Here is a 26,059-nt window from a genome sequence, read left to right on the forward strand (position 1 = left end):
CAGTTGCAGAAAGTTCCCGTTTCATTGTTTCCTAAATTTTTATTTTGTTTTACTTGATACTAAGCAACAAATTTGCAAGGGGATTGGAATATAAGAGTAAATACATCGTGTTGCAATTATATAGAACTTTAGCAAGACCACACCTGGAGTACTAGGTACAATTTTGGCCTCCTTACCAGAGGAAGGATGCACTTGCCTTAGAGTAGTGCAATGGAAGTTTACTAGATAGTTACTTAGGATAAGGTTTCCTGTGAGGAGAGATTTGGATACACTCTGGAATTTGGAAGAATGAGATGATCTTTTAGAAATGTATGAAAATTTTGGAGGGCTTGATAGGATGGATGCTGAAAGACAGTTTCCCATGACTATAGAGGCTGGAACTAAGGGTTATGGTCTCAGGATAAAGTGTCATCCATTTAATGCTGAGATGAGAGATTTCTTCAGTCGAAGATTGTACATTTGGGTTTCTCTACCAGATGACTGTGGATGCTCATTTGTCAGATGTGTTCAAGTCTCAGATTGAGTAATTATGGGGTACTGAGGGAATAAGGGGATATAGAAATAGAGTGGGAAACTGGAGTTTATGTAAAATTCAGCAATGAACTTATTGAATGGCTGAGCAGACTTACAGAGACATATGGCCTGCTTCTCTTCTTTCTGTCTTTAGGTTCTTAATTGCTTTTGTCCCGGCTGCCATGTACTCAACCTTTTGAATACGATGTAATGTTCATCATTGCTTGCTATTTTGTGGTTTAGTCCTGTTGAGGTTGTTTTTTGTTCTTCTGAAGGTTAGGCTTCAGTGATGTTTCCTTTTTCGAGAAATGAGGGGTGTGGAGGAAGTAAAATAAAGGCAGTAATTTGTGTCCAGCTGCCATTGATTACAGGCTGTTCAGAGTGCCATGAATGACGAACCCCTCCAGTTCTGCTAGTACAGCTGCTTTCATTCTGATGCACAAACATTAGTGATTGAATGTCAAAGGTTTAAGTGATTGAACAGGAAAACATTTGCATTTGTAGGTAATTGCACACGAGATTTCCCACAGTTGGACAGGAAATCTGGTCACCAACAAAACCTGGGAGCATTTCTGGTATGTACATGAATAATGACTGGAATTTCAGTAACTATACTTTTCTTTTGTTTGATCATAGTTACTGAATCATTTGAATGTTAAATGTAGTCAGCAGAAATGATGCAGTTAGTTAAATTTTCATAATTCACCAACTAAATTTGGAGGGAGTAATTACCAAATGCAGTAGAGTGCCTGCCTGATGTCTGTTTCATTGAAACTAAGAGAATGAAAATTAGGCCTTTTCATTCAAGACCAGGTTCTTCTGGTAAAGAGGGAAAATGATATCAATGGCTTAAATTCAGAAATGAATTAGATTTGTAACACTAAACTAGCAATGGTAATGCAATCTAAGGATGCTGTTCAAAACTAAGGAAAGCCATTGGATAAGCTATGTATGTGAATGGAATAATTGCGGATGCATTTTAATGCAGACAAATGTAAAGTACAGCATCAAGGAAAGAGAAATGGATAACATGTAATCATTGTTATTGGAATAAAGACTGAATGTGCTGTTGCTTCCCAAATCTGTATCTATATTTCCCTTAACTCCAGGCTTGATTCTTTCCACCCCTGCCGCATGCTGAAACAAACCTTATCATAATTACAAATGATATCCCATTGAACTATTCATCCTCAAACTTCTCAACCTGTCTGCAATATCTGACACTGTTGATCACACCATCCTTCTCAAGTGTCTCTCCTCCGTTGTGCAGTAGATTGGGACTGCACTCACCTGATTTCATACTTGCTTATCCAATGGTAGCCAGGGAATCACCTGCAGTGGTTTCTCCCTGGTACAGTTATCTCTGGAGACCTCCAAGGATCTAACCTTGGCCCCTCCTATTTCTCATTTACATGCAGGCACTCGGCGATGTCAACTGAAAAGAAAATGTCTGGTTCCATGTTAGTGCTGCACCTTGCAGCTGTACATCACCACCTCAATTCTCCTGACCACCTCAATGTTTGATTTCTCACACTGCTTGTCCGACATCTAGTACTGGATGAGCAGAAATTTCCCCCAACTAAATATTGGGAAGATCAAAGCCATTGTTTTTGGTCTCAGCTACAGACTCCATTTCCTGAGCTGCGGATTGCAACCCTCTTCCCTGGCAAATGATTGAGGGTGAAATAGATTGCTTACAATTTTGGTGTTTCATATTTGCTTCTGTTCACATGTCTGCTTCATTGTCAAGACTGCCTACTCACACCTCTGTAGCATTGTCTCACTTTGCCTTGCCTCAGCTCATCTGCTGAAACCCTCATCCATGCCTTCATTATCTCTAAATTTGACAATTCCAATTCTCTTCTGGCTGACCTATCTTCCACCCTGTGTAAAATTGAGCTTATCCAAAACTGCTGCCTGTATCCAAGATCGCACAAGATGCCATTCACTATTGCACAAGTACACAGTAATCAAAAAGGCTAGTGCAACATTGGTCTTCACCTCAAGGTGCATAGTATTGAAAAGGGAGGACATGATATATCAGTTCCACAGACCTTTGGTCAGACGTCATATGGAGTACTGTGTTCTGTTTTAGATACCCAATCTTTAGAAAAAAAATTGGCTTTGGAGAGGGTACAGCACAGATTATTCAAACCTTTTAACCCAGTATCATCCTACTGAGGGCAGGTTGCATAAAGTTGGTTTGTATTCCCTTGGGCTTAGAAGGTTAAGGAGTTTATTTTTAATTCCTTCATTCATGGGATGTGGGCTTCGCTGGCTGGGCTAGCATTTATTGCCCATCCCTAATTGCCCTTGAGAAGGTGTTGGTGAGCTGCCTTCTTGAACTGCTGGTAAGGAGGGAGTTCCAGGATTTTGACCCAGCAACAGTTAAGGAATATTTCCAAGTCAGGATGGTGAGTGGCTTGGAGAGGAACTTCCAGGTGGTGGTGTTCCCATGCGTCTGCTGCCCTTAGATGGTGGTGGTCTTGGGTTTGGAGGGTGTTGTCTAAGCAGGCTTGGTGAGTTGCTGCACTGCACTTTGTAGATGGTACACACTGCTGCCTTTGTGTGTTGGTGGTGGAGTGTGAGAGTGTTTGTTGACTGGATGCCAAGCAAGTGGAGAGTAATCCATCACACTCCTGACCTGTGCCTTGTAGATGGTGGACAGGCTTTGGGAGTCAGGAGGTCTAATAGGGGGGGGGGGTTCAAAGAAATTTCATAGGAGAAATACAATTTTCCCTGGTTGGGGAATCCAAAACAAGAGGATATAATCTTAAAATTAAGGTTAGCTCATTTTGAAATCAGGAAGCACTTTTTCACACAAAAGATTGTGGAGATTTGGGATTTGCAACCCAGAAGGCTTTGGACACTTTTCTTTTGGGGATGGGTTGTCAATTGAAATTTTTGAGAAGGAAATTGATAGACTTGTGTTGGGTCAGGGTGTCAAGAGATATGGAACATCAGTGGCTAACTGGAGCTGAGATGAGCTATTACTGGCGAAAAATATTCAAGAGGTGAATGGCCACCTCCTGTTCCTCTATAAGTTTGTGTTTGTCTGCTTCCTTCCTTTCGTCCTCACTCCTGAACATCTAACTATTCGAGTTTACCAAATGACCTTTTGTGTTAGTAGCTTTGTAAATCTGAGGACACACATTGGACTCGCTACAGTCTAATTTGTTTGTTACTTCCTCCAAGGCTACAGTTAGGCAGAACTTCTCCTTTCTAAATTCGTGTTCACTGCTAAGTGAGTTATTAGCATGGAAATAATGTTCAAGTTTACTCCTGTTCATTTCAGTTATTGTATAATATAGATCTGTACTGGTCTTGTACCCTGGTTGAATATTGGCTTCACTTTGGCCTTTTTTCAAACTACTAAGGATTTGGTTAATTGAAATTAAGTAAATTATAAATGGTGTAAAGCTGGGACTTTGAGTGTGGGAATCCTTTGCAGAAAGGGAAAAAATGCTGCTTTTTGCCTCCAGCACTTGCAGTGGCTTGTATAAGCTTGAGGCAGTATGCATTTAAAAATTCGTCCAGTGTTCGTAATTAGTTCAAGTTAGTGTGTTTTTAAAAAACGTACATAAAACTAAAAAGTAGATGGAATTTTTAAAAATTATTTCATGGGATGCACATCTCACTGACAATGCCAGCATTTATTGCTTGTCACTAATTGCCCTTGAGAAGGTGGTGATGAGCCACTGCCTTGAACTGCTGCAGTCCATGTGGTGTAGGTACACCCACAGTGCTGTTAGGGAGAGAGTTCCAGGATTTGGACCAGTGACATTGAAGGAATGGCAACATATTTCCAAATCAGGAAGGTGAGTGGCTTGGAGGGGAACTTGCAGGTGATGTTCCCATGCCTCTGCTGCCCTTGTAATTTTAGGTAGAAAAGGTCAGGGCTTGGCAAGTTGCTGCAGTGCATTTTGTATGTGGTGCACACTGGACCAATGGTGGAACTGGTAAATGTTTAAAGTGGTGGGTAGCTTGCCAATCAAGTGGGCTGCTTTGTCCTGGATGGTGTTAAGCTTCATGAGTGTTTAAATAATGTAGACTAAAATATGGCAGAGCACATTGTGTGCCTGGATTGCAGTAAGTGGGTGCTTGTGGCCAGAGAGACTATCTGATTGAATATGCTTGCAGTAGATGCCTCCACTGTGCATCAAAATCACTGGGTTGGGGACACACTGACACAGAGGGGGAGTAATATCTAGGTAGTTTACTCCAGATCTTGGTTACACTTCGTAGAGAGATGGAGCATCAGAAAGGCGTTGATGTGTCTGATGGCGTACAGAGTAGACGGAATCCAGGTGAGATAGAAAGCAAGGTTCTGCAGAAACACAAAACAGCTACTAAGAGTCTATATTTAGGTAAGGCTGACTTCAGTGCAATGAGACAGAGACTGTATAATAAATTTGAGTAAACCTGTTAATAGGTGAAAGGACAGACAATCAGTGGAAGCTGTTCAAAAGAAAATTTAATATAATACAGAGCTAGTTTATGCCCTTAAGGGATAAGAGGTTTACTTGATAAAGTGCCATGGCTGACAAAAGAGATGAGACAACACAAAACTAAAAGAAAAAGCATACAAAAATGGAAACGCTAGTACAAGATCCGGAACTGGGAGCAATACAAAGAACAACAAAAGATGATAAAATGGGATAGTACGAGTCATCTCAGCGGATAAAGGAAACGCATCAAAATAGACAAATAATTATTAGGGAAAAGAGGGTAGTCAGGGCCCCATAAAAATTGATAAATAATATTGCAAATAAAAATAAGGAAATGGCAGAGTTACTCTCAGTATTTACAGTGGAGGAGGGGGATGGCAGACTGGAAATTCCTAAGAAACTTCTGTCGAATCAGAGATAGAACTCATCAGAATTAATGTAAGCAAAATACAGTAATGAAAATAATCGCACCAAAGAGTGATAAATCCCCTGGACCAGTGGTTTTCTATCCCAGTGTTTTTAAAAAGAGGTGGGAACATTGCAGATGCCCTAACTGGAATCTTCAAAAGTTGTCTTCATTCAGAAAATCTCTTCATATTGGAAAATTACACATGCCATTTGATTCAGAAAAAGTGAGGCAGGGCAATTAGGGAATTTATAGAACAGTTAGCCTAACATCTGTTTTTGGAAGTTACTAAAGACTGAGTTAAGGATAGCGTGACCTTGAGAATTTCAGCTGATCAGAGACAACCAGCATAGCTTTCTAAAGGGTAGGTTGTGCCTGACGAACCAGATTTAAATTTTTGAAGAGGCAGCTATATTAGTGGACAGGGCAATGTCACTGTTGTTATTTATATGGGCTGCCAGAAACATTTGACATTGTCCCTCAAAAGAGACTGTTAGCTATATTTGAAGCTCATGGAATTGTAGGCAAATTATTGACTAGGCTAAGAAATTGGCTGAACAGTAAGAGATAATGGGCAAGTCCAGTAAATGGAATTAGTGGTGCTCTGCAGGAACCTGTGTTCTGGTTTAACTATTCACCAGATTTATTCATGTTTTAGATGATGGGATATAAAACCATATATCCAAACTTGGCAATAACAAATAGGCAGCATTGTAAATGGTGTGGATGGAAGCAAAATTACAAAAAGATATTGATTAAGCAAATAGGTAAAACTAGCAAAGGTGAGTGGTGTGGAACAAAAGCTACCAGGAGGCTGGAGTAAGCTGAAGTCAAAGTATTACAGGCATACAGGGGAGAGCTTTCAAACAGAAGTCTGTCAAAAATCATCAGTTACAGCAGGACTATTCAAGCAGCAGTTTATCAGGAAGTGTCCCTTGTATAATTACCTTTGTGTCCCTTTGTATAATCACCTTTGCCCCGTACACACCGATAAACACACCCAGAGCTCATGATGGAAAGGTACAGAGAGGGGAAAAAAACAGCTTTAATACTATGAACTCTGGTAACCCTTCACTTTCCAACTCAGTCTCTCCTGTTGGCCCCTTGACAGATTGTATCTGATCCAGGTGAGCACAACCTACTAGTAGAATTTTCAGCCAACAGGGTCATCCAGGGATCCCACTGGACTCCTGTGGCCATCAAATCCTTAATCATTTGGAATTCTCTTACAGCTTTGATGGCCGTCCTAGTGATGTCTGGCTAGGCTTGGAATATGGTGGTTCAAACTATACATTATAATTGTTGTCTTGGTTCCCCTCCTCTGGAGCTGGTTTCAGGAAGATTGATACTGGGACACACCCCCGGCTGGACATCATTACCATCTCCACAGCATGCAAAATCATCCATTTTTGGTAACAGCGAATATATATACTGATATCAGGATGAGCACCGAAGCAACAGTGGCAGCCATTCTGCCTATTTCCCACCAATTGTATGCTGGCCAAGTTCCCCAATACCTTAGTGGCCCTCTTGGTTAAGTTCACCTGCACCCTTCCCTGTGTGATGACCTGCCAACTCTAATCAACATGATCCACAACTGTAGCCAAAGCCCTTTTGACTGCTTCTCGGCCTGCCTTTCTGGGTACATCCTCTACATTCGACTTATCACCATGCCAAGGGCCAAAGATCATACCTGTCAGGGTCTTTCCTGCCAGGTGAAAACCTCCCAAGGTGAATGAGTCTGCAACAAAATGTATGATTATTTGCACATTCCAATCCTCCATAGAGGTAACTCTTCTCATCAGTCAGGAAACACCACGGGGTTAGGGACGCCTGAGAGCCACCTGTATGGGACTCAATCGTAACCACTACGTGTGCCATCTTTGTTACATGTGCACTCGATGTAATGTTGTGATTCGATACAGCTCTCGTCCATGGCCAAGAGCAAGTGTTAGTGTCTTTTGTCACATATCCATGTGACACCACCCTATATACCGATTCACCCTTGACCACTCTGAGATTTCTGTTCTAAATCCCCCTGAATGTGTACTGTTCTTGGTGCCTTGTGGCATTATCAACAAAAACTTGAGTGTGTTTTCCCTACTGCCACTAGTTGTTTGGGTTACTAGTAGTTCTTCTGGTTCCAATTTAATCAAACTCAGGCCACCAACCTTCCTGCGTGCGTGTCTGGGCATGGGGCTGAATCGAATATCCTAATATACAATTCTATATTGCCAATTAAGTTTTGAGCCAGTACATCACAGGCCCATTGCTTGGACTGTGACTCAATTGACTTCAATATAGCTTCTCCCAACAGAGTTAACCCTTTTATTAAACCTGTTCCTTGCAAATATGCAGCTGTAAGTACATATTCTGTCCCTTGGGCCACAAATTGCAAGCATTTAGTGCATTCCTGTGCCACCCATGAGGTGTGATCATTGTTCAAAATACCTCATGAATTTAGAACTGTGTTAGTACTGCCGAACAGGCCCCCTATGTCCCCAAGTATGCTCTGTTTCTTCTTTGTTCCAGGGGCTATCTGATTCTTATAGTCACTGATCAGCTGCCGCAATTTGCTCTCTGTTCAGCCAATTGAGTCAGGATGGCTACTGCAGTTGCCTCCAATGTGGGTCTTGCACTACTCAAATTATAGGTCACTTCTAAAGAGATGATAGTAACATCATGTAATAACATTTTTGGGTTTCCTATCTTTATCATGCTGCTCTCAGGAGGTGAGATAGTGACTGGACATTGTGTTAACTTCTGCTAACCGCCTGATGGCAGATTAAAGCATCTTGCATCAGTATGTCCTAACCAGTTAATAATATCAGCATACAATCCTTGACAATATTGTCCCTCAACTCCTGGCTACCAGATAAACGGGGGCAAATTGGCCCATCCTGTGGAGAATTTTATGCTTCCTCTGGCATCCTTATCATACACAAGTTCTTCCTGTTACTCAGAGTCAAAGTTTGTCCTCACAAACAGATGAAATCCCATTCACCTGCCATGGTGTCCTTCCCCCACACTCGTCGCAGCCAGGTCACCCTTCGTATCATTGCTAGCTTTTTGGCGAGAATACAATCCCAAATCCTTCTCAAGGGCCTCTATGTAGTCATCACCTTGCGGAGTAAAAGGTCACCTATTATTTTTATTAGTTTTTTTATTAACAGCGATCTGGCAGGCCCTGTGAGCATTCCGGAATAGTTAATCGGTAGGACAGTTTTTGGCATGGTCCAGAATTCATTTATTTTCAGTACCTTGGTTTTGTCAGATTCTGCCAACCCATTGCTTATCCATGCATAGCCCCCATCCGCCCTGGTTCTTTTACATTTTCCCTTCCCCCTTTTGGGCACTGCATATACTGCCCGGGATGTGTACAAGTGTCATTGTTAATATGCACGGTTTTCGTCTCCCATACTATCGTGGTTGTTGGGAGGGTAATCGTCATTCTCGCCCACCAGCCTGCCATTGTTCTGGTGCTTTACCTGAAAAAATAATTTGAGATCTGCTGCTGGCCCTCCTGTTGGTAGCAACAGAATGTGAGTGGTGTAACTTCACCTGAGATTAGTGTTTCCATCTACTTCCTCCTCCCCTCCCCCAATATATCTAAACATACACAGAAAACGTAAAGAAAAAGCATATAATTGCGTAAAGCTGGGTGGCAGGTCAGAAGGTTGGGCAGAATATGAAGGACACCAAAGAATGACAAGTTTAATGAAGGAAAAATTTGAGTATGAGAAAAAGCTAGCTAGAAATATAAAGTCAAAGGATAAAAGTTTCTATAGATAAATAAGAAAAAAAGTTAATAAAGTGAGTGTTGGTCCTGTGGAAAATGATCCTGGGGAATTAATAATGGAACGTAAAGAGATGGCAGATGAATTGAACAGGCATTTTGTGTCGGTCTTCACTAAAGAGGATACAAGTAACATCGAAGAAATATCTGTAAATCAGGAACTGGAAGAGAGAGAGGAACTCAGGAAAATTACAATCACCATTACTTAGCAAACTGTTGGGCTGACAAATCCCCAGGTCCTGATGGACTTCATCCTCAGGACTTAAAAGAAGTGGCTAATGAGATAGTTGATGTGTTTTTAATTTTCCAAAATTCCATGGATTTGGGGAAGCTGCCATTAAATTGGAAAATAGCAAATATAACTCCTTTATTCAAAAATGAGGGAGACAGAAAGCGGGCCAGGCCACTTAGCCTATCATCTCTGATAGGGAAAATGTTGGGAGCTATTATTAAAGATATTATGACAGGGCACTTAGAAAAATTCAAGGCAATCAGGCAGAGTCAACATGGTTTTGTGAAAGGGAAATCCTGGTTAACCAATTTATTGGAGTTCTTTGAAGGAGTCGCATGGGCTCTGGATAAAGGGGAATCAGTGGATGTACTGTACTTGGATTTCCAGAAGGTTTTGAGAAGGTGCACATAAGAGGTTATTGCGGAAAATAAAAGCTCATGGTGTAGGGGGTAACATATTGGCATTGATAGAGGATTGGCTAGATAACAGGAAACAGAGTGTAGCCATAAATGGGTCTTTTTCTGGTTGGCAGAATGTAACAAGTGGCGTGCCATGGGGATCAGTGCTGGGGCCCCAACTTTTTACAATTTATAGAAATGACATGGCTGAAGGGACTGAATGTTATGCCAAATTTGCTGATGATACAAACAGGTAGGAAAGTAAGTTGTAAAGAGGGCATAAGGAGGCTACAAAGAGACATAGGTTAATGAGTGGGCTAGCAAATGGAGTATAATGTGGGTAGATGTAAAGAGTATTAAAGTAATAAAGAATATTATCTAAATGGTGAGAGATTGCAGAGCTCTGAGGTTCAGAGGGAGCTGGGTGTCCTAGTGCATGAATTGTAAAAGGCTAGTATGCAAGTTCAGCAATTAATTAGGAAAGTTACTAAAATGTTATTGTTTATTGTATGGGGAATTGAACAAAAAATTAGGGAGGTTATGCTTCAGTTGTAAAGGGCACTGGTGAGAACACATCTGGAGTACTGTGTACAGTATTGGCCTCCTTATTTAAGGGAGAATGTAAATACATTATAAGCAGTTCTGAGAAGGTTTACTAAGCTAATACCAGGAATGGGCAGGTTAACTTATGAGAAAAGATTGGACAGGTTAGGCTTGTATTAGCTGGAGTTTAGAGGAGTACAAAGCGACTTTATTGAACGTATAAGATCCTGAGGGGTCTTGACTGGGTAGATGTGGAGAGGATATTTCCTCTTGTGGGAGAATCTAGAACTAGGGGTCACTGTTTAAAAATAAGGGGTCGCCCATTTAAGACAGAGATGAGAATAAATTTTTTCAGAGGGTAATGAATCTTTGGAACTCTTCCTCAAAAGGCATTGGAGGCAGAGTCTTTGAACAGTTTCAAGGAAGAGGTAGATAGTCCCTTGATAAACAAAGGGCTGAAAGGATATCTGGGGTAGGCAGGAGGTTACGTTAGATCAGCCATGATCTTGTTGAATGGTGGAGCAGGCTCAAAGGGCTGAGTGGCCTCCTACTCCTACTTCATGTGTAGTTCATTGGCAGGCTGTTTCGTATCTAACAGTAAGAGGTTCAGTTTAATTGTGCTGCATTACTGATCCTGAAAGTTTAAAGAGAAAAGCAACAGTTGGTACACCTACTGAGCCATTTATTTTTCTTCTTTGAGAAGAGATGCCCTGTTCATTTAGCAGTTGCCATAGCGAGGCAGTATACAGACATGCTTCCAACAAATCTGGGGACGTTACTGCACTGTAATGAGTATTATTTGGTATTCCATTGTATCTGTGCAGGGGAGTGGGGCATGGTAGAATGCTCTTTCAGAGAGCCAGTGCACACTCTGAGGGATGAATGGCCTCCTTCTGCACTCTAAAGATTCAGAGATTCTGTGTTGCTGGTCATCAGAACTGTGTAGGGTCCTGTCCAGTGGGGCGTCAGTCCAGGTTTAGATGGCATTACCTTTACCATTACTCTGTCCCTTAACTCTGGGAGCTCAAGGCGGTTTAAGCTCGGGTCCCAGTCTGTCCCTGTCACTGGTTTCTTACTACTGCTTCACGTCTGCTTGCACAGTTCCATCATGTAGCGTGTAATTCTGTCCTTCTGGGGTCCTGATTCACTCTTGCCAGCTATGACTTCTTTGTGGAGCCTCATAGCCCTTCCAGTCATTAGCTCAAAAGGGGTCGGTCATGGTGTTCAATTAGGAGTTGCCTGTAGCTTCATCAATACTCCACTATCCACCCAATTTTTCGCTATGCATGAAGTAGCTTTTGAAATAGCAGTTTTTAAAGTTCAATTCATATGCTCCACCAGCCCTCAGCTCTGGGGGGGATGGTAGGGTATGTGAAACCTCGTTTGACTCCCAGGAGTCTGCATGCAGTCTTCGTAACCTTGCTTGTAAAATGGGTTCTTTGGTCACAGTCTCTTTGCAGGAGAACTTCCCACTGTGGTATCACTTCTACCAGTATCCTAGAAGCTGTATCTGTGGTGCAATTTTGTTTCGGAAACGCCTCCACCCAGCAAGTGAAGTGATAACTTTCTGACTTCAGCTTACTCCAGAGTTCTAGTGACTTTTGAGGTTGTCACTTTGAATCCAAGATGGATAGAGCAGAGCACTTTTTAAATAATGAATAACTAGAAACATTGACGGCCCAAAGAGACATGGGGGGTGTCCATTGTTAAAATGCCATGGATAGTACGGAAAATAATTTTTTAAAAACTAATTAAATCTTGAATATATATAGCTAGAGGACTAGAATACAAGGGTGTGGAAGTTATGCTACAGCTATATGGTCTACTCCTGTTCCTATGGTACCTGACCATTGTCCTGTGACTCCTTCATAGTAGCTGTAAGTGCCTGTCAAATCAGAATAATTAAAGATAAATTTAGATGCTGCAGTGATGGTAATTAAGGTCGTTCTGGATCAATGGGCTGAATGGTCTTCCTTATTTGGAATTATCAAGCACTTAACGCTGCTCTTTGACCCAACAGCTTGTTTGCTGAACTGCTGCACCTTATCCATACCTCATTACATTTACTTCAGTGGTGACTGTATTTTGCCATCAAGGTTTGGACTAGTTGCTTCTGAGATGGGAGGACCATGTGCCAACTTTGTTTGGGCATAGTTAAGAGACTTGCTTAATGCTGTTATGTTTTTATACATAACTTCATTGTGCCAAACAATTTTAAGATTTTTCTGGCTTTAAGTTAGTTTCTAATTCTACCATTATTAACAGTGCCACAGAAAGCTCACTGCACCACTTATGTGCTCCCTTATGCTGTCAGTGTCTGCCTGGCTGCTCTTCCAGTCAGGCATGGCATGTAGAATATATTTTCCATTCATAAAATAATTTGTTGACCCCATTCATTACCTTGCAGGGCTTTTGATCACACTTGGAGTGAATATTGATGTATTTCTTTAATGACATTAGGTTAAATGAAGGCCATACAGTGTATTTGGAGCGAATGATAGGCCGTTCCATGTTTGACGAGAAATACAGGCAATTTGCAGCTATTGGAGGCTGGAAGGATCTGCTCCAAGCGGTGAGTTAATTAATTGTTATGGTAATCCTAATAATTATGGATTGGTGTACACATTACAGTTAATGCTCTTTCCGATTAAAGTGTCTTGTACTTTATTTTAAGAATAAATAATTAGACCATTTAGATACTTAGTGCAATGTTACACTCCTCTTCAAGTAATTGGAGAGAGATTGGGATAAGTTGTGTGAGATGAAGATTGACCACAGCAGCTCAGTTAGCTCCCTCTTTCTGTCAGTTTAATTACCATTTTGAGCCCTCCTTTGTGCCTGTGATTACAGCATTTTTCTTATTTCGCTGTTTAGTTATGAATACAGCAAGAGTGGGAGCCAGGGCTGAGGCTCAAGCTAAGCAGCGGGAGACTGGACAAGGGATTGGCCTGACATTGACAGCAGCATTCCCTATGACATGGACAGCAGTGCAATGACCACCACAACAACTTGCATTTATATAGCACTTCATTGAAGCACCTTTTGACATTTTACTACAATAGGAGTGTAAAACAAAATTGACGCTGAGCCAAAGTAAAAGACCTTGGGATAGACGACCAAAAGCTTTGCTAAAGAGTAGGGTTTTAAGGAACATCTTAAAGGAGGAGAGAGGGTTGTAGACATTTAGGGAAGGAATTCCAGAGCTTAGAGGGGAGGGGGAGGCATGGTGGGGTGATGCACAAAAGACTAATGGATAGATATTAATTACCAAAAGAGGTTTTTGAGATGTGTGTAAGTGGCAGCTTTTAAAACCTATCTGTCTTTAGTTTATTCATGTAGCATCTTTCTTCCAGTGGATGGAGCTGTTGCCTTGTTTAAATTTTATAATTTTCTAATCACAAATTTTGTGTGGAATTCTTGGAATTAACCTAATTTTAAACAGAAGTGAAGTCTTTTTGTCTTTCCTTGAGTCGACAGCATTGTTTCCACTTTCTCATACTGTTTGTAATTATATGTGCAAATATAACTGAATACATCTAATAGATTTGTTTCTGCATTGTTCTTTTAAAAAGCAAGTTACTGATCCTTTAATTGTTAAGTGAGTTCTAGTGGCCTAAGTTATGCAGTTGTGTCTCCTGTGTCGAGGCATTGTAACTTGCACTTGGCTATTTTAAAATCCTTTTAATTTCAAGATATTTGTGTTATCTGTCGAGCTGAATTTATTGGTAATGTTTCTTGCTTTGACAATAAAAGATGAAGTAAGGTCATTTTCAGCAGGGTTTCAATTACACATATACAAAGGTTCAGTTCCAATGAGAAATTCCAGTATTCTATCTTGTACTTTCCTGAAAAGATAGAGTTCAAAAAGCTACCTTCCTAAAATACCAATTAAGGTTGAAATGCTTGCTCTTTAAGACCAGACCAGATAATTGATCTGGAAATTAGTCAGGGAATGGAGACTTTGTTCCTTTTGCTAATTAATTTGTACGTGGCCACGAAATTAATAGGTGCTCAGAAATTAGACAGTGTGAGAGCATCTGCTCAATATTAAATGAACCAGTTTGCACCATTGTCTCTTCAATTATGATGTGTAGTTCTGTCTTCCACTGATTTAAATACTAGGAAATTAGTCTTTCCTTCTGCTAGAGATATGAAATCTGGAGACGCATTGAGATTTGCATTGTCCACATTCAGTGACGGGTCTGCAAAAGATTATTTTGTCCAGATATTCTCTCACTAATGAAGCTGTAAGAAATATTTCCTCCAAGGATTTCTTGATCCAATAAAGATTAATTTCATCTTTTGTTTTTAAGCAAATTGCTCTATTTTCTGTTTCACAGCTTCTATGGCATTCATAACCTAGCTTTAGTTTTGTGGTTTCCATTTCCTGGACATTCAAAAATAACAGGAGAGTTTAAAGATCCCATGTGATCTCTAGCGATTCTGCAATTAGAGGTCAATTGCTAACTCTGGGCAAGCTCATGCATTTGCAGTACCTGGAAGGACACCATTTTGGTTCATAGACTATTTGCTAGTCAATACCATCATTTTGCCTTTATCACAAGGCAAAATTGTTGGCTGGAAGCCTGAACTGTAACAGTAGTATCATGGGAAGATGTTTACTACACCTAACGCAAGTGACAGACGAGAGCCATTGTTTTGAGTGCTGTTTGGGCAGAATGTGGTAGTTTGTTCTTTTACAGCAACATTGAGTTCTACATCAAATATTATCTCTCAATTTCCAACAGTCGAATCACTAATAATGTGCATTTCACTTCTATGGGTCACTGCTGTTGAAAATAAAACCAATTATATAAATGATTTTCTTTAATTTATAGCACTACAGCCCTTGCATTTGAAAAAATTGCAATTTAGTAACTATTTTAAAGACATCAGTAAGCCTGCAGAGAGGGATAAAAATATATTAACCCCTGGCCTCTGAGTTGATTTTTAAAAAAGGAACTAATTTTAGTTTTGGTGTTCTCCACAGATGCTGCCTGATCTGACAATTGGTATTATCCTCTTTTTGTTTCAGATCTCCAGCATCTGCAATATGTTGCTTTTGTACTAATTTTGGTTTGATTTTCTGTGCACAAGGATGAAGCATAAACTTTAAACTGTTAATAGGTCCTTATAATCTCGTTAATATGTGGTATCTTTTCAGAAATTGATAGGTAATTAAAATTCATTTTTTCTGTTAGATTGAGACATTTGGTGCTACTAATCCTCTGACCAGCCTGGTCCCCGGGCTCTGTGATACTGATCCTGATGATGCGTTCTCATCAGTTCCATATGAAAAGGGATTTGCTTTACTGTATCATTTGGAGGAGCTACTTGGAGGACCAGGTAAATGTTACATGTTAGAAATTAATATTCAGCTTTGTAAGTGGAATTTCTATAGATCTGTCAAACTTAAATCTATTTTTCTGAACTTTTCCTAGACATCTTCATGGGGTTCCTCAAGGCATATATTCAGATATTTGCCTACAGTAGTGTGACCACGGAAGACTGGAAGAATTGTTTGTATTCATATTTTAGTGATAAGGTGCGTACCTTTAAATTGGTATGTGAAATAAAATATTTTTTGTCATTGTTTTAGTTTGGACTTTCTCTGCATCTCTTTAAATGTTAGTAATTTCAGAAAAATAAAAATCTGAAAATTATTAGCTTGTAGATGCAGGTCTTTAAGTTTTTGTTTTGCAGTTTTCACTGTTAACTTCATTCATAGAAAAACAATAACAATGGTGCCTCAGAGGGAACATTTGGAATCCACGCCTCTCCCCACCTTCCACTTGCTAGCTGAAGAGTAGCCTTACGCCATGGAATGGGCCAGCCACCATGCCTAACAACCACATGACACTGCAAGAATTAGTAGTCTAAGTTTAATTTAGTTTCTATTACACTGGTTATATTATTATTATTATTATTGACCATGTTAAATGCAGCGTCTCTATCCTCGCATGTGCGATCCTAACATTGGTAAGCCTTCCATGCTCACCAAAAACATTTCCTTAAGATTCTTGGATTAACCATTTGAGAACAGGTCCTAGAAATTCAATGGCACCTTGCCCATTTTTCAAACACAAAACAAGCAACAAAGCCTCCAATATAGCAGGACATTACAAGCTAGAAGTGCACCATCTGCCATATTGATAAAGGCGAAAAAACGATGTTCAATAGAACCAGGTCTACATGTTCCCTAACTAGTGGTCCTTAATTGGGCTGCTGCAGTCTGCCACCAAAACATTGAGTTTTTATAAGCTTCTGGCTCCATATTAAAACTACAAGACAAAAGGTAGCTAAATCGTTCATTGGTTTGGTGTTTAAGTTGTTCACTCACAGAACAAATGCAGTGAGCAATTTGTTAGCTGATCTAGGTAATCAATAGATATCTTTCATTCATTGTGTTTTGGGGTTTCTTGACCTGGGTACTTTCTATGCCATCATGTCTGACATGGGTCCTTCCCTCTGATTGTGGACATGGAAATAAAAAACTCAGGAACACAAGTCAATTGGGTTTTTGAACACAAAGCTGCTAGAGTGTGTGTTTGTTAGATTTGAGGTTAGAATGTAGGAGATTGTTATGCAAAGAACTCATTGACTAGGCAAGGGTCGAGTGTCCGTTGTATTCCATTACCACATGAATAAGGTTACACTGATTGAATTGAGTGAGTCTGATCATAACTGTTGTGCTCATTTGGAAATAAAATGGCTAAATGTTTGTTCTGGCCGTACTTCACGGAAGTGTGAACAATTGAACTGCTGAAGGATTGAAGAAGCTCAATTGGGGCAAGTGAAAGATGCAGGATAATTTTAACTTCCAAAAACTTGAGATTTTGGGTCAGATTAAAAACCTGAAACAGAAATTCAACCTGCTGACTCCTGGCATTAACGGAGGTGGGACAAGGCAAGTAACCAATCCACTCTGAGGCAGTTTGGTTGTTGAAAGGTTTTAAGTTAGCTGAGTCCTTCCATTTTTATGGGGTTTCTATTTTTAACATGTTGGCTGGATTCCCTAGGCCTTGGGAAATCCAACAAGCAAAAAGGAGTGAGAAGGACTGGATCCATCAGGTAAGTGCCTTCGGGTAAGCTTATGGACCAGGAGGAATTAGTTCCATTCAGTCCGAACAAAGTAACCTATAAACATCCCCAACTCCTCAATTCCACCACTCCTCACAACACAGACATCCCTGATGCCTGCTGATCTTTCTCGGATTTCTCAGCCACCATCTCCAAACCTTCCCCACCCTGATTTCTTTCCTAACGTCTGCTCTTCAGTTGATTCCCCTGCCTTTGGAGTTTAAAAATAGGAAAGACTTGTCACAACTGTACAGGGTGCTGGTGAGGCCGCACCTGGAGTACTGTGTACAGTTTGGTCCCCATATTTAAGAAAAGATATACTGGCATTGGAGGCAGTTCAAAAGAGATTCACTAGGCTGATTCCTGGGATGAAGGGGTTGACTTATCAAGAACGGCTAAACAAGTTAGGCCTCTATTTAGAAGAATGAGGGGTGATCTTATTGAAACGTACAAGATTCTGTGGGGGCTTGACAGGGTAGATGTTGGGAAGATGTTTCCACTGGTGGGGGAATCTCAAACTAGGTGACATAATTACAGAATAAGGGGGCACGCATTTAAAACTTAGATGTGAAGGAACAATTTCTCTGAGGGTCGTGAATGTCTGGAATTTTCTACTCCAGAGAGTTGTGGAGACTAGATCACAAAATATTTAAAGAGGATAGATTTTTGAAATATCAGGGAGTTGAGGGCTATGAGGAGCTGACACAAAAGAAGAGTTGAGGCCTGGAGCGGATCAACCATGACCTTATTGAATGGCAGGGCAGGCTTGAGGGGCCAAATGGCCACCTCCTATTTCTTATGCTCTTATTTCACTACCACCACACAATTTGTCTTATCCTCGGCTACAGCCTTTTCCACTGTTCCCTCCAGACATCCGAGTCTGTTGCCATGGAGCTAAAGCTGCATGGTGTTTGGGAAGCTTAAAAAGCCCTTCCTAGTAAATATTGAGGGCCATAATATCCAATTTGAATGTAAAGACATGATTTGTGATATCCCTTAGGTTTAGTAATATGTAGATATTGATTAGTGAGAGTAGTTTCAGAATGTGATGGGCATGGGATCTGATTAGAGAGTGACTCATACTTAACAGTATCTGTGAAGGTACCTATGACGGACTCAAATTTGTAACCTGTGCCTATACATGTTGAGAGGCCGCAACTTGAAGCTGCAACCTTAAATTTATTCTATTTCATTACATAAGAGCATGTTTTTGCATTAGAAGTTGGGACTTTGATCAATATGCATGATATACTGCACTATTTCATTAATATTTTTGCTTTTCACTAGACTGAGATTTTGAATCAGGTTGACTGGAATGCCTGGTTTCATTCTCCTGGAATGCCACCATTCACACCACGGTGAGTCTCCTCTCCCTTATTTCAGTACGGCTTCTGAAATTAAACAATGGCATATAAATAGGTTAACACTTCTAAAATTGAGTGAAATTTCAGCATAAGATCACTTAACATTCACCTAATGCTTCAGTACTAAATATGTCAGAGAGTAAGGAAAACGACAACACTGTTTATCAAGTGAACAGATGGTCCACACAAAAAGCAATTTGGAACTCCATAATTTAGCAGTTTTTAAAATTTCCTAAATTGGGCTGAAAACCTTTGATCACGTGAATTTAAGAAATTATTTTTGAATCCAAATGAACTAATTCACACGATATATTATTTTATATGTAGAAGTGTATATATGTAAGATACTGATGGGGTTGTCTACCTGAGAGGAAGATCAATCGCACTTTACTTAATTTATTTAATATGCATGTTAATTTATCAGTTTCACTTGAAGACTGAGGTGCATATCATTTTTCATTATTGCCATCTCAACTAGAAGTGGCTTGGTGTTCTGTTCTGGAGAAGTAAACTTGAAAAATCATTTGATGTGGCTTTAATCTGCACCATCTCCTTTTGAAGCTGTGTACGCACGTGTAATTGCAGTATGTCACCTCAATTTCATATTCCAGTTTGGGAGATTTTTCACTAAATTGCACAAGTAATTTTTCCTGTAATTTTTGGGCACAAGAACGCTGTGAGCTATTTTTGTTTTGGTTCATACATTTAAACATTCCTTCACCATGCGTTAATTTGCTTATCTTTTATTTAAATTTTATCAGGTTTTATGGAATAGAAGAGGTGCTGGTCTCCTTTCACATTCCTTTCACTACAATACCTGACAATCTGGAACCATATCTAAATATGCTTGTGCCACAAGTATTGATATGTTGCTTAATTTGACCAAATCTATTTTGATTTTAAAAGGACTTGAATGGCTTTTAGAAATAAGGCCTTATTCACTTTGATAAACTAATCCTGTGCTCTCTCCTACAAATACCTTCCAAATTAAATGTAATTAATCATTGCATTAAACTCATGCGCCTCTCAAAATGTAGGCATAGTACAAAATGTGCAACTGAAAAGCTGCCCTGTTGGTCCATTTTAGTAAACTGTTAAACACATTTTGTCTAAGACTTGAAAATCAGAATTGTTCGATGATGAGTGAGTGTGCTTTCTTCCATTGACCTTGTTGTTGGAATCTATAACCATAGATTGTTAGAATAATTGTGCAGTACAGATTTCATTTGTCACAAACAATGCATTTCAAACCTGTATCAAACGAAAGTACCAAAGTTGAACTGTGGATGGTTACTTTATGGAAAATGCTGTCTTCATTGCACAGCTTGTTGTTGAATCAATTCTCTTTGATCTTTTATGGTTAACTCTTGGGACAAAACTAATGAGTATCATGGCATTTGGTTTACAGGTACGACACCTCTATGAATGATGCCTGCATATCTCTTTGTAAACGATGGAGCATAGTGAGTAAAATTATTCTGTTTAAATTTTTTTTAAAGTTACAAATTCCAGAGATACAAGTCAGTCAGCCAGCCTCCAGTTATTAATGTGTTGAGACATTTGATTCTGATGATGCGTAAAAGTCCAAAATGTCTTGTCTTGCTTTTACAGGTGCTGGCTGAATTGTATATTTCCACCTGGCATTAGTGTGATTCTGTTAAACCCTGTTGCTAAACCTATTGCAATGACCCACTTCTGTCTATATATTTCTGTTATCATATTGCACCACTGTTGGTGTAGCATTTCTTCCTGGAAATTAGAATTATTCATTGATCATTTACAAACTAAAATGTAATCTTAAAAATGGTACAAATTGAAAACTTAATTTATTCCATTCGTAATCCACTGCCCACTGAGGGATTTGTTTTTTTTAAAAAAATAATATATTTCCTGTGACTGGGCAACCTAAACTACCACAATAGTTATGATGGGGCATGACCTTGCTTCCACATTTGACTGGTGCATCATCCTTCTTATGCATCCCAGTACCTTATCTGCCTTGCTTTCAATGCAGGCAAGAACTGGGTTGGTACTTTGATAATTATATCTGAAACCTTCAATCTCTTTCCTGAACAACGCACTGTAGTACTGATCCATTTAACAGATGCAGTCTGCTCCTGATAATCTGAAGTGTTTTTTAAAAAAAATAAAATTATATATGTCCTTTAAGCAGCGTAATGCAGCAAAATAGGAATTAATGCATGAAGGTTGAATTTTCCATGAATTTGATTTTTTTAAAGTAAAGACTGCTTTTGGTTTGTTGCTTTAATTTGTGTGTGATTGAACTGACTCCACCACCTATTGGTCCAGTTGTTTAAAAGATCTATATTGTCCTGAATCTGATTACACTGATTTTACCTTCTAGTTTGAAATTTGTAAACTCAGATATTTTATTGATAACTACCTTGACCATTAATTTACATATGTCAATTAAAACAGATTTGATGCCAATACTGAGGCTGGCTTGTAAATGTGAAGTTCATTTTTTAAAAAATGATACACGTGTATATTGAACTGAATCATTGTTTTCAGGCCACAGATGTCGAGTTGGACTGCTTTACGGACACGGATCTGAAGCTAATGACATCACAGCAAAAAATTGAATTTCTTGCTCTTTTGTTATTGCAGGTAGGATATGGGTTTCAGTGGATTGAAATGCAGTGTGCCAAAAAAATGGCTACTTAGATTGGTTTATTGAAGTGGAGATAATAAATGTTTACTAATTGCAAAGAATTAAGTATAATCCTCAGTTAAGCATGGATTAAATAGCATTGGCTGCCCCTTTTATGAACTTCACCGAAAAACCATATTAAAATGTGACCTTAGAAAATTGATTAGTAATATATGTTTAAGTTTCTGTTTTCTGATTAGATATTCATTTTAAAGGTGAACATGTTCAAAAGAGGAAATTTGTATTTAGAACTGCAATGGAGTTTTTGTCTGTAGGATTTTGGATTAAATTGTGTCAATGTTACAGATTATCTTAACTTAACTGATGTCCCCCTTCCCTGTTTAAATTCAACATTGAGTTTGTATCTTTGATTTCACCCCTTGAAGGATTTTAAAGTACTACACTTCATAATGAATTGATGGATGCTGTGCAGTGAATAGAATCTTTAGGCACATCATTAACACTTTCTATTGGATTATTCTGTTGCCTAACTAGTACTTAGGGCTGGATTAGAAAAGATGATGTAAATGATTCTAATGTGGCTGAATTTAAGAGGAATTTTATTTCATAATTTCCCCCACAAATAAAGGGAGTGGTTAATACAAAGAGTAAGAAAATGATCTTGAACAGGACCACTGCTTCAGTTAATGTTAAATAAATATGTAGTGCTGTTCTTTATTGCAGTAACCACTTGTCTTTTTGGCCTTTAGCCTCCGCTGCGTCTCAACAATGTGAAACGAATGCAGGACGTTTACAAATTCAATGATGTCAAAAATGCAGAGATAAAATTCAGGTATAATTTAGTGAAAATCATTAAACTGATGGGGTGCTGCTGCCAGCTTTTGCGTACATGGGCTAGGGATAGGAAAATCAACCAGGGCTTCTTGCCTTCATCGCTATTCAATTGAATCCCTGCTGAGAAATGTGTGGAAATTCTGGGAAAATGGGAATTTGCCCATTGGCAGTAGCCCCGTCATCCCACGTTCAAACAGCCTGCCCACTCTGGGTACAGAGGCTTGCACATAATGAATGACTACTTGAGTTAGCTACTCTAGGGTTAATACTGGAATGACATCCCAAAATGAGTATTTCAGTAGAGAAATATAGTCAACAGAGATTAAAAACATTAACGGACAAAATGCTGCAAAATATATTGGTTATGGCTCTGTCGTTTTGAAAACAAATTGAGGTGATTTATAAGTTAAGGGCATCATGCAAGAGCATAAAGTCTACTCCTGGTAATTCAGAGTTTTTGCGCTTAAAATTTGAATAATCCAATAATTTAAATTAAGCAATGTCAACACAACAATATGGAAATTAAGACAATTGAATTCAGCAGCTGCATCAAGAGCAATAAGACCATAAAATTAACAGCACAAAGGCAATTTGCTCCATCATATTGTGCTGAAGAGTCTAAAACCAATACCATTGGCCTCTCTATAGACTGTGCTATAGACTGTATCCTTCGTCATTTAATTACTGTGTTTGAATCTACTGATAGAAACTTAAGTAAAATTGCCTCAGTTTTCTTTGTTTGAAAACTCAAGATCTTTTTCTTTCCACTCAAGATGGCTGCGTTTGTGCCTCCGAGCTCTGTGGGAAAAAGCTATTCCTCTTGCTTTGGAAATGGTTACTGTGCAGGGTAGAATGAAGTTCACTCGTCCTCTTTACAGGTATCATTTCAATTTAAAATTGAATAATTGCTGTGTCATCTTCAGTAAATTGAACTGGCCATCACTGGACTTTCTGTCCTTAAGGTAATGAGTAAGATATAGGTTAGAAAGACAAATGATCAAAATAGAAGGCTGCTTAAAGTTTTTAAATATAAAAATCCTAGCTGCTTTTAATTAAGCAGCTTATTAATTACTGTGATTAAACCAAATCGGGTTGTCGTTGAAGTTTAGCAATATTTTAAACCAACAGCTTATATAGCACCTTCAATATATTAAAATATCCCAGGCATAAAGCAACAATTGATACCAAGGCCACATAAGGGTAGATGGCCAAAGATTTGGTCAAAAAAGTAGGTTTTTACAAACACATTTGAGGAAAAAGAGGGGGAGAAATTTAGGGAGGGAATTCCAGAGCTTGGAGCTTAGACAGTTGAAGGCATGACCACTGAATTATGGAGCAATTAAAATCAAGGATGATAAAGAGAACAGAATTAGAGGAGCTCAGATATCTCTGTGGGTTGTAAAGCTGGAGGTTACAGAGATAGGATGGAGCAATGTCATGGAAGGATTTGAAAACGAGGATGAGAATTTAAAATACTATTGTTGTTTAACCAGGAAGCATTTTAGATCAGTGAGCACAGGGCTGATGGGTGAATAGAACTAGTTGCAAGTTAAGATGCAGACAACAGTGGTTTTTGGATGACCAAGTTCATAGATGTAGAATTGTGGGAGGCCGACCTGTAATGCTGTGGAATAGTTGGGTCCAGAGGTAACATACACAGATGACCATGATTAGTTGTTATGTATTGAAAAATATTTAACTTTTGAAGTTTAATAGTCTAATTTTCTACGATTTATTGAACAAACCTACAGAGAAATGAAGCAATGAGTTTTTATAAAAAAAAAAGTAACTTTCTTCAACCACAACTTTTATAGTGTCTTTAACATAATAAAATGTTCCAAGGTGCTTCACAAGGGCATTATGAAACAAAATATGACACTGACTCACCTAAGGAGATTAGGTCAGATGAGCTTGGTTAAAGTGGTAGGTTTTAAGGAATGTCGTAAAGGAGGAAAGCGAGGCAGAGAGGTGTAGGGACAGCATCATAGAATCACAGTGCAGAAGAGGCCCTTCGGCCCATCGAGTTTGCACTGTCACATGAGAAACACCTGACCTACCTACCTAATCCCATCTCCCAGCACTTGGCCCATAGCCTTGAATGTCATGGCGTGCCAAGTGCTCATCCAGGTACTTTTTAAAGGATGTGAGGCAACCCACCTCCACTACCCTCCCAGGCAGTGCAATCCAAACCGTCACCACCCTCTGGGTAAAAAAGTTTTTCCTCACATCCCCCCTAAACCTCCTGCCCCTCACCTTGAACTTATGCCCCCTTGTGACTGACCCTTCAACTAAGGGGAACAGCTGCTCCCCATCCACCCCTGTCCATTACCCTCATAATCTTGTACACCTCGATCAGGTCACCCCTCAGTCTTCTCTGCTTCAACAAAAGCAACCCAAGTCTATCCAACCTCTCTTCATAACTTAAATGTTTCATCCCAGGCAAATCTTGGTGAATCTCCTCTGTACCCATTCCAGTACAATCACATCCTTCCTGTAATGTGGCGACCAGAACTGCACACAGTACTCCAGCTGTGGCCTCACCAAGGTTCTATATAACTCCAGCATAACTTCCCTACTTTTGTAATCTATGTCTCGATTGATAAAGGCAAGTGTCCCATATGCCTTTTTCACCACCCTACTAACGTGCCCCTCCACCTTCAGAGATCTATGGACACACACACGCTAAGGTCCCTTTGTTCCTTAGAACTTCCTAGTGCTCCATGCTGTTCATTGAATACTTCCTTGTCAAATTACTTCTTCCAAAGTGTATCACCTCACACTTTTCAGGGTTAAATTCCATCTACCACTTATCTGCCCATTTGACCATCCCATCTATATCTTCCTGTAGCCCAAGACACTCAACCTCACTGTTAACCACCCAGCCAATCTTTGTGTCATCCACAAACTTACATGACTATGTAAGGGGTAGGATTAGTATGTTGTTTATATAAATGACAAATAATAGGGGACCGAGCACAGATCCCTGTGGCACGCCACTGGACACTGGCTTCTAGTCACTAAAGCATCCTTCTGTCATCACCCTCTGCCTCCTACAACTAAGCCAATTTTGATCCACCTTATCAAATTACCCTGTATCCCATGTGCATTTGCCTTCTTTATTAGTCTCCCATGTGGGACCTTGTCAAAGGCTTTGCTGAAATCCATATAAACAACATCAACTGCACTACCTTCATCTACACACCTGGTCACCTCCTCAAAAAATTCAATCAAATTTGTTAGGCATGACCTCCCTCTGACAAAGCCATACTGACTATCACTGATCAAGCCTTGCCTCTCCAAGTGGAGACAGATACTCTCCTTCAGAATTTTCTCCAGTAGTTTCCTTACCACTGACGTGAAACTCACTGGCCTGTAGTTCCCTGACTTATCTCTACAACCCTTCTTAAATAGCGGAACCACATTAGCTGTTCTCCAGTCCTCTGACACCTTCTCCATGGCCAGAGAGGAATTAAATATTTGGGTCAGAGCCCCTGCGATCTCCTTCCTTGCCTCCCTCAGCAGTCTGGGACACAAATCATCCGGACCTGGAGATTTGTCCACTTTTAAGCCTGCCAGCACCCCCAATACCTTATCACTCCCGATATCAATTTGCTTAAGAACTTCGCAGCTTCTCTCCCCGAGTTTGATACCTTCATCCTCGTTCTCTTGGGTGAAGACGGACGTGAAGTATTCATTCAACACTCTAGCGATGTCCTCTGGCTCCACCCATAGATTGCCCCCTTGGTCCCTTATAGGCCCTACTGTTTCCCTGGTTATCCTCTTCCCATTGATATACTTATAGAATATCTTGGG

The 26,059-nt window shown here is 39.7% G+C and overlaps 1 protein-coding gene across 1 annotated transcript in view; it reads left to right on the forward strand.

The window, feature by feature from the left end:
- Nucleotides 1-26,059, forward strand: part of lta4h (leukotriene A4 hydrolase) — a 56,025-nt gene that overhangs the window by 28,285 nt on the left and 1,681 nt on the right. The window contains exons 10-18 of the mRNA XM_041203429.1: nucleotides 1,018-1,088; nucleotides 12,797-12,908; nucleotides 15,538-15,682; nucleotides 15,778-15,881; nucleotides 18,704-18,774; nucleotides 20,189-20,243; nucleotides 21,313-21,408; nucleotides 22,162-22,244; nucleotides 23,020-23,124. Of these exons, the coding sequence (XP_041059363.1) occupies nucleotides 1,018-1,088; nucleotides 12,797-12,908; nucleotides 15,538-15,682; nucleotides 15,778-15,881; nucleotides 18,704-18,774; nucleotides 20,189-20,243; nucleotides 21,313-21,408; nucleotides 22,162-22,244; nucleotides 23,020-23,124 (842 nt within the window). The remainder of the gene's footprint in view (nucleotides 1-1,017; nucleotides 1,089-12,796; nucleotides 12,909-15,537; nucleotides 15,683-15,777; nucleotides 15,882-18,703; nucleotides 18,775-20,188; nucleotides 20,244-21,312; nucleotides 21,409-22,161; nucleotides 22,245-23,019; nucleotides 23,125-26,059) is intronic.

This window comes from Carcharodon carcharias, chromosome 13 (genome assembly GCF_017639515.1).
Source record: "Carcharodon carcharias isolate sCarCar2 chromosome 13, sCarCar2.pri, whole genome shotgun sequence".
Classification (NCBI taxonomy): domain Eukaryota; kingdom Metazoa; phylum Chordata; class Chondrichthyes; order Lamniformes; family Lamnidae; genus Carcharodon; species Carcharodon carcharias.